Source organism: Macaca mulatta, chromosome 9 (genome assembly GCF_049350105.2).
Source record: "Macaca mulatta isolate MMU2019108-1 chromosome 9, T2T-MMU8v2.0, whole genome shotgun sequence".
Taxonomy (NCBI): domain Eukaryota; kingdom Metazoa; phylum Chordata; class Mammalia; order Primates; family Cercopithecidae; genus Macaca; species Macaca mulatta.
The window spans coordinates 101,789,999-101,803,437 of record NC_133414.1 but is presented as its reverse complement, the minus strand read 5'-3'; the positions used below and the strand labels follow the sequence as shown (position 1 = coordinate 101,803,437).

The following is a 13,439-nucleotide window of genomic DNA, read 5'->3' as shown; positions in this document are numbered from 1 at the left end:
CTAGGAAAATTTTTTTTTAATGAAAAAGTATATTTAGAGAAATGTATGCAATCTTGTTTTACCTGTGGCCAGCCTTTCAACTTCCTCTAATTTAGCCTCAAGCACTTGATCTTGTTCTACCTGAGTTTGTTCCTGTTCTTCTAGTGTCATTCGCATGTCTTCGATTATTTTCTCTTTAACATTTAGATCTAAAAATTGGGGGAGAACACTTTAGAAATTAATAGCCTCTAGATATCCAATTTTTCTTAAGTTCTTCTAAAATTAAAATACATTTTTATTAACTGTAATAGAATATTAGTTCCACATAGGCAGAAACTTTGTCTTATTCATTGCTATATCCTCAATGTCTCAACAGTACTGGTATATATGACATACTAAATATATATTTGGTGTAAAGATGGATGCTTGTATGATTGCAAGAGTGCATGAATGGAAAAAAGTTTTTTCAGGTAAAATTAACAATTTCTAATACAATTACTCTATTCCAATATAACTATTACTATAAACATAAATCTTAGGATTTAGGGGGAAAAAATATTATTTGGCAAAATATTTATTTTCAGTGTTAATATTCTCCAACCAAACTAAAACCTTTACCTGCTAAAACTAAAAAAGCTCAATCCCAATTTGAACTATTTTTTTAATCTCAAATAATTACTTTTTCTAGAAAAATATTCAGAGTCAAACATTTATTTCTATTTTAAATTTTTATTTAAAACCAGCTCCTCAGAAATGGCTTTTGAAAAGCTAGTATTAACAGTCTTCCTAAAATTGTTTCTGGCCCTTGAAGAATGACTACAGCAATTAATTGTAAGCAACTCTATATTAACCCTGTCTGAGGAAACGGATAAAGAGGGAAGATCAGTTTGTCGCCTCTGGTGATGGCACATAGTAGCAGGGCTCATTTCAGAGAACTCTTACCAACCATTACTGATGTCAGAGGTGATAAAGTTATAAATGCATATCAGGATGCTTTTAGTAACACAAATACCCAAAGATGGCTCCCTCAAAGTGCACATAAAGCAAAGGTAAAACAAACTAAACAGTAAGAGAAAACTGTATGAGCAGTTTTTAGTATTTTTCCATTGATGCAGGCTTTCAGGTATGCTAGTAAAACAGAATTCCTCCTAGGATTAAAGTCACCTTCATATTATCATATAAATCTTTTCTTTCAAAAAGCATGATTTTCAAATATATTCATATTACACAATTATAATTTTATTCAAAGAATTCCCTCCCTCTTACACTTTGCATTTTTGACTCTAAACTGAGGACTAGAAAAACAATTTACAAATCTAGTTATCAATTAAAAAATTTCCAGAACACCAATGATAACCTCACTAATGGCTAGTCACCTATTATTTGAAAGCTTGCAAACTAGAGCAGTAAAGGCAAAAAGATAATTATTTAATCAGCCATTGACTCCAGTAATTTACATTTTATTTCAGGAAGGAACCCCAAAATAAACAAAGATAAAATGGAAAATAAAGCAAAGTAAAGAAGTCTGAGATAGATATCTCATCATAGCTATCTAAAGATATTATCTAAGGAAAGCTATGGGCAATCATAGTGAAATAAATGTCTACTAAATGAACAAGCAATCAAGTGTTGCATATTCAGCACTTGCTGACCATCTCCAAGAAAATTAAAAATATAAGTTTACCCAAAAACTTGCATATAAATGTTCATAAAAGCCAAAAGTGGAAACAACCCAAATGTCTATCAACTGATACATAAAATGTGGAATATTATTCAGTCATAGCAAGGAATAAAGTACCGATACATACACAGTATGGATGAAACTTGGAAACATTATTCTAAGTAAAAGAGTCAAACACAAAAGGCCATATATTGTATGAACTGACTTAACATGAAATGTCATAATAGGCAAATTCATACAGACAGAAAGTAGATTCGAGGCTGATAGGAGCTGGCGGGAAGAGGTAAATGGGGTATGATTGCTGATAGGTACAGGGTTTCTTTTTGAAGGGTTTCTTTCTTTATGTAACTATAAACATACAGTAATTAGATAGTGGTGATGGTTGTACAATTTTGTGAATAGAAAGTACTAAAGCCCACTAAACTGTATACCTTTAAAAGGTAAATTTTATGTTATATGTATTAGATCTCCATTGCTTAATAATTCAATATTAAAGATAGGTACGTGAAGGGCACTCCGTAAATAAACAGAAATCTAGAAGGCAGGGAAAGCCTTAAAAGTTAAAGACATAGTTTTGTTTATTGTCTGTTTGTAGGGAAATGTCTCATACGCAACTAAAATCATAGGAGCATCTTCTCTCTAACGGAAAAGATAAATAAAAAAAAGATGATGACATCTTAATCAGGAAAGTTGCCAGAGTGGCTGAGACTCACTCTGAGAGAAAGGTGGTAAGTAGTACATAATAGATCATAAAAGCTGAGACAAGAGAATTTCAAAAGGTGGGAGGAGCTATAGATTACCTTGATATTTAGAAAAAATACACATACAATAAATACTACTTTATAAACATAACTGAGGAAAAGAAGAGTGTACAATAACATCAAATAATAAAAATAAAAAGGAGGGATTGCAAAATGCTGACAGATTTTAACATATGTAGGTTACAAGTGACTTAGAAGCATAGAAAAGGTGGAAGTCAGATTAAAATAGTCACAGTAGGCCTACGCCATACTTCTCCGCATTTGGCAAAGAAAACAAAAATTAAAATACGATAAAAGCTATAGGGCAACCTGGTCCAAGGGTAGACTTTTCCAGAATATCTAAGATGTGTCCACATTCACCAACAGGGACAAGGAGCCAGAGTAAAGGGGAATCCTAAAAGAGAGCTATGAACTATTTCCTATGAAATAGGAGCTGTTAGGGTGACAAGGCCTGAGAAAAGCAGAAGAAAACAGTACTGTGTGCAGAGATATATCTTCACATCCAAGTTATCCATCCAAGTTAACCCCACCAATGTACAAGTCAGCTAAATAAGTAATAATCTGGTTGTCTTACCCTTTCTTTTGTTGCCTAAGTACAAATAACATGGATTAGTAAAGAGAGTCTGAGACTTAAGAGTGAAGCACACCTGGGTTCAAATCCTAGTTCTCTCACTCACAGAACAAAGAAGTTAAGGGGTAATGAGGAGGAGAGGAGTCTGTATCATTTTAATAACAGAGATAAGTATCATCTATAAAAGAAATTCCGTGGCTGGGCACAGTGGCTCACGCCTGTAATTGCAGCACTTTGGGAAGCTGAGACGGGTGGATCACCTGAGGTCAAGAGTTCAAGACTAGCCTGGCCAACATGGCAAAACCCCATCTCTACTAAAAACACAAAAATTAGCCAGGCATGGTGGCGGGTGCTTGTAATCCCAGCTACTCGGGAGGCTGAGGCAGGAGAATCACTTGAACCAGGAAGGCGGAGGTTGCAGTGAGCTGAGATTGTGCCACTACATCCAGCCTGGACGATAACAGTGAATCTCCATCTCAAAAAAAAAAAAAGTAATTTTGCAATATTTCAAGCAACAAATCAATACAATCTGAGTAAGAAAAGCATAACTCATAATTCAGCACCTAGGATTTGAATATAAATTACTAAGCAGCTTTTTAAAACTTTTTTAAAATACACATTTTAATTTTAAAGATATTTTATTTGAAGTTTATTCTTTACACAATTTTGTCCAGAAATCTACACCATTCATTGTGACCTATATAAAACTTTGACCGGCTTTATTTTTCACAAAATACTGGCCATTACAAGAAATCAATGTTGCTTTGACTATTTATTTTAATTTTCTAAGAATAAGCTTTAAGTTAATAAATTATTCATTAGTATCACTACTTTTCTCCTTTAATAAAGCTGCATCTTATGTTGCCCTCACTTCACTTCAGAATTTTCAAAGGAAATGTTAACCAATTGTCATTGCAACTACCTATTTTGTAATCATTTTAGTACTACAAGTGATACGGGAGGCAGGCAGGGAAGTGCTGGGTACAGAAAGGCAGGGTCCCTGGCGAGGGCTCCACCTTCGGGCTTGTGCCCACAGACCTAAGTGAGGACAGGCACTCCTGTTTTCACACCCAACTGTTGCATTTTCCAAGACCACCCTGGCCTGCCACACCCCCATCCTGTGCCTATAAAACCCCTGAGACCCTGGTAGGCACACACACAAGCAGCTGAACGTCTAGAGGAACACACTGGCAGAAGAACACACCAGCAGATACCAGCAGATGCTGGCAGGCTCTCTACTGTGAGACGACACGGAATTCGGTTGGGGGCAGTCAGATGAGAGTCCGGCCGCCCAGGGGAAGACCACCTTCCCGCTCCATCCCCTTCTGGCTCCCCATACATCCGCAGAGAGCTACCTCCACTCAATAAAACCTTGCACTCATTCTCCACGCCCACGTGTGATCCGATTTTTCCAGTACGATAGAGCAAGAATCCCGGGATACAGAAAGCCCTCTGTCCTTGAGATAAGGCAGAGGGTCTAACTGAGCTGATTAACACAAGCCACCTGCGGATGGCTAGGCTGAAAGAACACCCTGTAACACACGCCTACTGGGGCTTCAGGAGCTGTAAACACTCAACCCTAGATGCTGCCATGGGGTCGGAGCCCACACTCAAGACCTGCCCATCTGCATGCTCCCCCTCTAGGGGTTTGAGCTGCAGGGCACCAATGAAGCAAGCCATACCCCCATCGCATGCCCTGCAAGGGGAATAAGGGAACTTTTTCCGTTCTAGAAGTACAAACTTGTTCCTGACCTTTGCATGCTCTCTCATACTGTTGTATAGCTTCTTCCACTTTCTGATTATTTAACTGCTCCTACAAATTGAGAGAATATGAATTAAATGCAAATTAACTTAAAAACACAATATTTAACAGTGGATCTTGAAAACAGGGCTCAATATTAAGTTTGAAATCAGTCTCCTATATGGCTGGTATACCAGCTAGTACCAGTCTTCCAACTTTCTTTCATCTTGGAGAAAAGAGTAGGGTGAGAGCAGGGGAAAGAAGAAGTAGAGATTGCAGTGAGCTGAGATTGCAGTGAGCCAAGATCACGTCACTGCACTCCAGCCTGGTGACAGAGCGAGACTCGGTCTCAAAAATAAAAATAAAAGTAAATTTAGAACCACTTTATACTTATTATTATTTTTTTTTGAGATGGAGTCTCCCTCTGTCGCCCAGGATGGAGCACAGTAGCGCAATCTCAGTTCACTGCAACCTTCACCTCCCGGGTTCAAGCGATTCTCCCGCCTCAGCCTGCTGAGTAGCTGGGATTACAGGCACGTGCTGCCACGCCCAGCTAATTTTTGTATTTCTAGTAGAGATGGGGTTTCACCATGTTGGTCAGGCTGGTCTCGATCTCTTGACCTCGTGATCCATCTGCTTTGGCTTCACAAAGTGCTGGGATTACAGGCGTGAGCCACTGCACCTGGCCTATACTTTTAATCTGAGTTATGACCCAGTTATTTTACTTATTCAACGTTTTAGGTAAATATTTTCTTACAAACCACAAAAACCAGAAACAGGGGAAAATGAAGTTCTACTGTGTATTTAACATAGAAGGAACAAGAAAAACCATTAAAAGATTCCTCACTGGTAAACTTAAACTCAAAATGGAGGAAAAAAAGAGCTCTCCACCCCTTTTACCTAGAAAGTAGCTGCAGGATTGGAAAAAAATAAGCCTTAAGAGGCAAGATTAAATTATGGGGACCAGATATCCTACACTTCTAGTTTTAACTTATCATGTAATCCAAACTTCACCCCCAATCTTATCTAATGTCACCACTATCTCCTCACTTTGTAAGTCTTAAGAGTGAATCATTACAGAACACGGAGATCTAGGATCCTATTGTTATAGAATGCTTTATTACGATTACATTCAGTTAAGAATTAAAATCATGTATTTATACCTGAATATTCATTAGTTTGCTTCATTTAAAAGCAAACATGAAAATAATATGACAAATTATATTTTTTATTGTTGCCTCATCCATTTGGTTGATAACAAGCAAGAAATAACCATATACAATAAAGGGATTTTGCCTTTTAAGTATCATTTTTAAAAGGAATTTGCTGTAAGACCTGGACTACTTCTGTTTTTTTGCATTTTATTTCAAAATAATTTTAGCTTTGCAAGAGTTCTAAAGAACTTAGCTTCCCCTAATGTTATCATATTACACTACCATGGTACATTTGTCAAAAATCAAGAAATTAACATTGGTATACTACTATTAATTACACTCCAGACTTCACCATCGTTCCCCAGTCTTTACTTGTCTTTAATGACCCTGACACTTTATACTTCATACTGGTCAAGCACTAGAACATTCTCAATTTGGGTTTGTCTGATGCGTTCTCATGAAGAGATTGAGGTTATAAATTTAGGGAAAGAATACTAAAGAGGGGATGTGCCCTTCCGGTCACATCAAACCAGGAAGCACATAGCATCAATATGACTAACGGTAAAGTTATTCTTAAACACTTGGTTAAAGTGGTATTTGCTAGGTTTCTTCACTATGAAGATATTACTTTTTCTTTTCCATATTCTATTTGTTAGAAGAGAGTCATTACTGGCCTACTTAATTTTATCTTTTTTTTTCTTTTTTGCCTATTTAATTTTAAATAATTTATTTCTAGATTCTAGAAAAAGTCAAAACAGGATGTTATTAAAAACAAACTTGTACATTTTTGTACACTAAAATATACCAAGAGAATGCATTTAAACCATCTTTAAAAACAAAGCTGTTTACCTTGAGTTGCTGAATGGTTCGCTGTTTCATATCTAGTTCCTGAGAACACTGGTTTTTCTTTTTCTCCAGTTCATTAATTTTAATCCTCAGTAATTTCTCCTCATCACGCATTACAGATACCTACAAAATAATGTTTATAAAACAAATTGAGTATTTTGAAAATACCAATTGCTTTTTGTTATTTAAAATTCATGGCAACTATGTTCAAAGTTCACATCCTTTAAAGCTTAAAAAAAAATGACAGATTCTAATATACTACAAATCAAACACACTATAGCTTCAAATTATTAGAAAATGTTTTAATACTCTAATGAAGAATGCATATGAAAAATTCAATTTTTCGTTCCATTATTTTAAGAATCTCAAACTTTGTAAGTTCTCTCAAAAAAGAATCATAACATCTGTACACAATAGGAAAATAATTACCAAGGAGAAATCAATAAAGATATTCTGAGGGTAAAATATTGATTCAAATTTCCAAAGTTTACTGAGTAATATAATCCAGGAATACAAGAAATACTTTAAAAGCTAATAATGACATGAAGAGAAGAAAACGAAACAATCACAAAATCAAAAGGTAGCCACGCAAGTGAAGGTCAATTGATTTCTGCGGTTGCCAGTAATCTAATTCCATAAACATAGGGAAATCGAGGTACTATGGACTAATAAATAATTCCTCACCCAAAAAAGCTAATATAGGTACATCCTTATACCAGATTCCATCATACCAACCCTGTCTGAAACCTTTCAGTACATCTTGCCAGGATTTCCGGAGGGAAATTATCTAACTGGGAGCAGAGCCTTCTCTTCTATTCCCTTGTGGAGCTTTACTGCCAAAACTCCATTTTCACACCCGCTAGAGAGCTCAAAAATGGAAGGAAATTAAATGAAAAGATGCCCCATAAAAAGCATGAAGAAGGCCAGGTGCGGTGGCTCACGCCTGTAATCCCAGCACTCTGGGAGGCGGAGGCGAGTGATCACGTGATTAGGAGATCGAGACCATCCTGGCTAACACAGTGAAACTCCGTCTCTACTAAAAATACAAAAAACATTAGCTGGGCATGGTGGCATGTGCCTTTAGTCCCAGCTACTTGGGAGACTGAGGCAGGAGAATCACTTGAACCCGGGAGGTGGAGGTTGCAGTGAGCTGAGATCATGCCACTGCACTCCAGCCTGGGCGACAGAGTGAGACTCTGCCCCCACAAAAAAAAAAAAAAAAAAAAGGCATGAAGATGCCCTTATTACAGTCAGAGTGGTATGGTTTCAGGGGATTCTTACATTAAGCTTTATGTTCCAATAATACATACATGATAATCACATATTCACAATATTTGCTTATTTTGTTTAAAAATATGAGGCTTCAAGTAATAAACACCATCTTCATCAACCATATAACTAATAATAATAGAGGCTATGTGCTGCACAAAGATGCATGTAAGGACTGCCTCAGTTTCCATTCTGTCTCTAGCACTTATTACTGAGTGAACTCAGACAAGTCATATTAAGACTAAGACAAGTGAACTTAGACAAGTTCCCCCTTATCCACAGGGGATATGTTTCACGATCTCCAGTGGATACCTGAAACATTGGATAGTATTTCAAGATCCCCAATGGATAGTATTGAACCCAGATGCCATCAATCGAAACACATTTCTGTTTGCATCCTCCACCCACAAATGTAATGCCTTTTCCATCTTAGTTAAGAAATTATCATGAATTGTGGCCATAACTTTTGCAGTGAAGTGCACCAGCAAAACTAACATAAATTTCTTTTTCCTTCTTCGCAATTTCACAGATGAAAGATTTGTTCTTACCATAGGTCTTAGCAATCACAGGTTACAATATTTTTTTTCTTTATTTATTAAGAACTTTTACCTTTTCATTTAAAGGAAGCCCTTTACAAGAACGTTTTGGCTTATCTGAATTGCCAGCATCACTACTTTTGCATGTTGGGACCGTTATAAAGTAAAATAAAAGTTACTTGAGCACAAACACTGTCCCTGATACCATGACAGGTGATCTGATAATTGAGATGACTAAGTGATTAACAGGTAGCACAAACAATGTGGATATGCTAGGCAAAGGGATAATTCCAACTCCAGGCAGGACAGGATAGCACAAGCTTTTGACCCACTACTCAGAATGACCTGCAACTGAACTGTTTATTACTGGAATTTCTATTTAGTATTTTTAGCCCATGGTTGGCCACAGGTAACTGAAACCACAGAAAGCAAAACTGCCAGTAAAGGGAGACTACTGTATCTCTCAATGTCTGTTTTCTCATCAACAAAATGGAAGTTAAAAACAGTGTCTATACCCCAAATTGTGTGAGGATTAAGATAATTTGTCAACTCAGCATAGTAGCTGGCCTAGACTAAATTGCTACAATTATTATCATTTGCTTTAAAACTACACATTTGAGAAATAGAAAATACTCTTAATACCCATTACTAGAGTAATGTTAAATAGTCACCTATATGAGGGGGGATCCCCAACCTCCTGGTCACAGACAAGTATTTACCCATAGCTTGTTAGGAACTGGGTCACACAGCAGGAGGTGAGCAGCAGGCAAGGGAGTGAAGCTTCATCTGTACTTACAGCCACTCCCCATCGCTCACATTACTGCCTGAGCTCTGCCTCCTATCAGATCAACAGAGGCATTAGATTCTCATAGGAGCACAAACCCTATTGTGAACTCTGCATGCGATGAACCTAGGTTGCGCACTCCTTATGAGAATTTAATGCCTGCTGATCTGCCACTGTCTCCCATCACCCCCAGATGGGACCGTCTATTTGCAGGAAAACAAGCTCAGGACTCCTACTGATTCTACATTATGGTGAATTGTATAATTGTCTCATTATATATTACAATGTAATAATAATATAAAGTGCGCAATAACTGTAATGTGTTTGAATCATCCTTAAAGTAACCCCCACCCTAGTCCATGGAAAAACTGTCTTCCACAAAACCGATCGTTGGTACCGAAAAGGCTGGGGACTCACTATCTATACAATAAAACATTACTTGAAAACAGATACCTCTATAAGTAGCAATACAAAAAGACTTTAACAATACAATAAATTTAAAAGTAGCTAGGGCATGGTGGCACACCCGTAGTCCCAGCTCCTATGGTGGCGGAGATGGATCACTTGAGCCCAGGAGTTCAAAGTTACAGTGAGCTATGATCATGCCACTGCACTCCAGATTGGGTGACAGAGTAAGATCCTGTCTCAAAACAAAATAAATAAACTTAGAAAAAAGAGCCCCCTTTTTATCACACCTGAATTTATGCTAATGAAATAGCTTTGACTGGAGGCTCTTCTGAAATAGCTTAAGGTTAGGGCTACTCACCAAAAGACCAAAAATGATTAAAGAGTTGGAAATTTCAGTCCCACCCACCAACCTCTGTGGAAGAGAGCAGGGTTGGAGATGGAGTCATGAAAACCATTGTACAGTGAGGTTCAGAGAGCGCCCCACTTGGTGAGCACATCGAGGTCCTGGGAGGGTGGTACAGCCAGAGAAGGCACAGAAGCTCTGCACCACCCTCCATCCCCCTTAATTTGTCCTGTGCATCCCTTCTATTTGTCTGTTCTTGAGTTATATTCTTTATAATAAACCAGTAAATTTTTTAAAAAATAAATAAATACAAAATAAAAACTGTATACTCCTTTTTTTTTTTTTTTTTAAAGGACAGCACGATTAAAATGAACAAATGACTTCACACAGCAGAAACTGGGATAGACAAATAGCAAACAGAAATATGAATAGAAGCTGTACTTCATTAGCTATCAAAAAAATACAAATTAAAACTACCATGAGATAACCTTTCATATCCTCTGACCCAGTAACTCCCCACTTGGTATATAAACTTTTGCATATGTGTACCAAGAGCATATAGAAGATATTCGCACTATTGCTGTGGGCAAAAAAATCATAAACCATCTAAATGGTCATCAGCAAGAGATGAAATAAATTGCAGTAAGTCACACAACAGAATACTATACAGAGGTGAAAATGATTAATTACGACTATAAAATAAATCAGTCTCAGAAATATCATGTGAAAAACAAAAGTCTGAGAAGAAAACAGTTTAGAAATTAAAAACCAAATATGGTGAAATTATTTTTTTTAAAGTTTAGATAAACACAACTTTCTGTAGTCACTTTTATAGTGGCAGAAACAGCATTTGTTGTATTAATATTTGTCAGACCATACACATTTAAGTATTCTTTAGTAACTACCTCAAAGTAAAAAAAAAAAAAAAAAAAAAAAAAAAAGGGTTCCAATCTTTCGAGAAGGTCTAAGTACAACAGAAAATGAAGTGGTCATAAAAGAAAAAGGGAAGGAGGGAGAAGTGCAGAAAAAGAAAGAAACTGGTAACATTTGATGCCATGAAGGTAAACCTGACAGCTCGAAGGAGTGGGAAGTATTTCTTTCTCATTGTATACATCTTATTATATTTCAAATTTGGAATAATGTGTTTGCATTCCCTATTTAAAAATTAAATTATAATAAAAACTAAAAAATCATACTGCACATTCTCCTAAGTACTATCTGTAAACAAAAGTTGCTTTCCACTTTTTTGTAAGGACTTACATTTAGCAATTCTTAAAGAAGAAAAAGACTAATCTTTCATAAGGCACATACTTCTCTTAATGTTGGACATTCTTCAGCTTGTTTAAATCAGCTAAATTTTCTCTTGTGAAGTAACTGTTCTAGTAATTTTAAGAAAAATTATAAAGTGGATAAATGTTCTATTCAATCCTAAGATTAAAGTCTAAGTTTGATATATAAGGAAAACAATCTTTATCATAAACTGGTCACATAACTTTTCAAATAATCTACCTCTTTTTGTACTTGCTCAATCTGCTTTTTGGCATCAGTCAGTTTCTCTTTCAGCTCAGCATAATCTTCTTCCTTCCTCTGAAGATCAGCTTTCAGATGCTGGGTACAAGCAGAGCTTGCAGAGAGTTCCTCTTTCAATCTAAAAAATACAAACCACTTTTCTATGGTAATGTATTATTAACTACTTAGGACCACACATGTGAAATGGTAACAATCTTTACATAATTACATCTTTTCACAAATTTGGAATATCCAAACTATGAATGAGTTCTTCAGAAAAGATTTCATATGATTTTTATAAGCTGATCTTTTCATATAACCTATGGTCCAAAGGTTTATATGGACAAAGTTCAAGTTCTTCACTCATCATACGTAATACGCTTTACCAGATTAAGTATGACCATCTAATTTTTTTAAAGCTGCATAGCAAAATGAATGCTTTGTGTATTTTAAAATATTTTGAATAACATTTAGCTTACTTTTCTGTTTCTTGCCTGTTGGTTTCCTTTTCTTCTTCTTTTAATTGAAGTAAATGCTTCATATCTTGCAAATTATTTGTTAAATGTGTGATTTCTTCTTTCAGTTTGACTTCCTTTACACTTAAATCTTTGGTGTTTTTGACAGAGTCCTGAAGATGTGCTTGCAATTCCTTCAGATTTCTTTCTAGCTTTAAGATGACGGATTCCTTTTCCAAAATGTCTTGTTCTAATTTGGCTGAATGACTACGTTCCACTTTCTGAGTCTCTAAAATTGTTTCAAGTTCCTTTATTTTTGCCTTATAGCAAGTAACACCTTGTGTGAGTTCTGAAAGTGCTCTCTTTCCTTCAACTACATGCTGTATTTGAATGTCAAGACTAGCATTTTTTTCTTGCAGTTCTTCTTTCAGCTGCTGTATAAGAGTTTCCTTTTCTTTTAGTAGGTCATCTTGGTTTTTATGCTCATTCTCCTCTACTTTTAGTCTATTGTTTTCATCCTTATAGCCTTTTACTTCTGCCTGCAATTTTTCAATTTGTTGTTCCAATTCCTGAATCTGATGACTTTTTTTGGAGGAGGACTTCACAATCTCCTTACATTCTTCCCAAATAGCTTCAATACTAGAGTGGAAAGAACTTTCCCTATTGGGTTCTTGAATTCGATATTCTTTAACTTGCTTACTTACCAAGTAATCATTACCTAAAAGGTGTAACTGTGTATTTGGCAAATTATCCTCCTCAGAACCATTTGACAGATCCCTGAGATTGAGCAAATCTATGTTTGAGATCTGAGAAACTGAATCAAAAGTACGTAGTTCGTCTATTTTCGTGTGCATTAATTTTATTTGTGAAACATTATTTGTAATGCTTCTTGTAGCAGTTTCTATCTCATGGGACAATTTCATGATCTTTTCCTCCTGTTCTTGATTTTTACTTTTTTGCACATGTAATTCAGCAATTGCAATGTCATAATTTGACTGAATTTGTTGGACCTCTTTACTTAAAGTTAAATTCTTTTTTTCAGAAAGAGAAAGTTCCTGCTGAAAACGAACAATCTGTTTATTTAATTCTGCTTTTTCTTCCTTTTCATTTTTAAGTTCATTCTCAATAGTGAGTAAAAGTGCTTTCAGTCCTTCATTATTTTTTTGTAAAACTCTAATGTCTTCATTTTCTGCAATGTTTGGTTGCACTTCTTCACTTTTCTTTTGGTCTTCAGTGATAGCTGAACTAACATCGATAGATCCTTTAAAAATAAGAAAATTGTTATTAATCTGGCAAACCTTAATAAAACCAAAAAGTCACCATATAAGCCAATATTCAAACATACAAAACATGCAAAAGTAAACTTCTAATTTAAAAAAATGAAATAAGCTGTTGAGAAAAA

General features: G+C 35.8%; 1 protein-coding gene across 2 annotated transcripts in view; it reads right to left on the bottom strand.

The window, feature by feature from the left end:
• The window catches only part of KIF20B (kinesin family member 20B), a 69,624-nt gene that overhangs the window by 20,620 nt on the left and 35,565 nt on the right, over positions 1 to 13,439 (bottom strand). For both annotated transcript variants that reach the window (XM_002808505.4, XM_015147654.3), the window contains exons 20-24: positions 12,062 to 13,298; positions 11,583 to 11,721; positions 6,737 to 6,856; positions 4,745 to 4,805; positions 63 to 188 (exon numbers count right to left, since the gene is read on the bottom strand). In XM_002808505.4, coding sequence (XP_002808551.4) covers positions 63 to 188; positions 4,745 to 4,805; positions 6,737 to 6,856; positions 11,583 to 11,721; positions 12,062 to 13,298 — 1,683 coding nt within the window. The remainder of the gene's footprint in view (positions 1 to 62; positions 189 to 4,744; positions 4,806 to 6,736; positions 6,857 to 11,582; positions 11,722 to 12,061; positions 13,299 to 13,439) is intronic.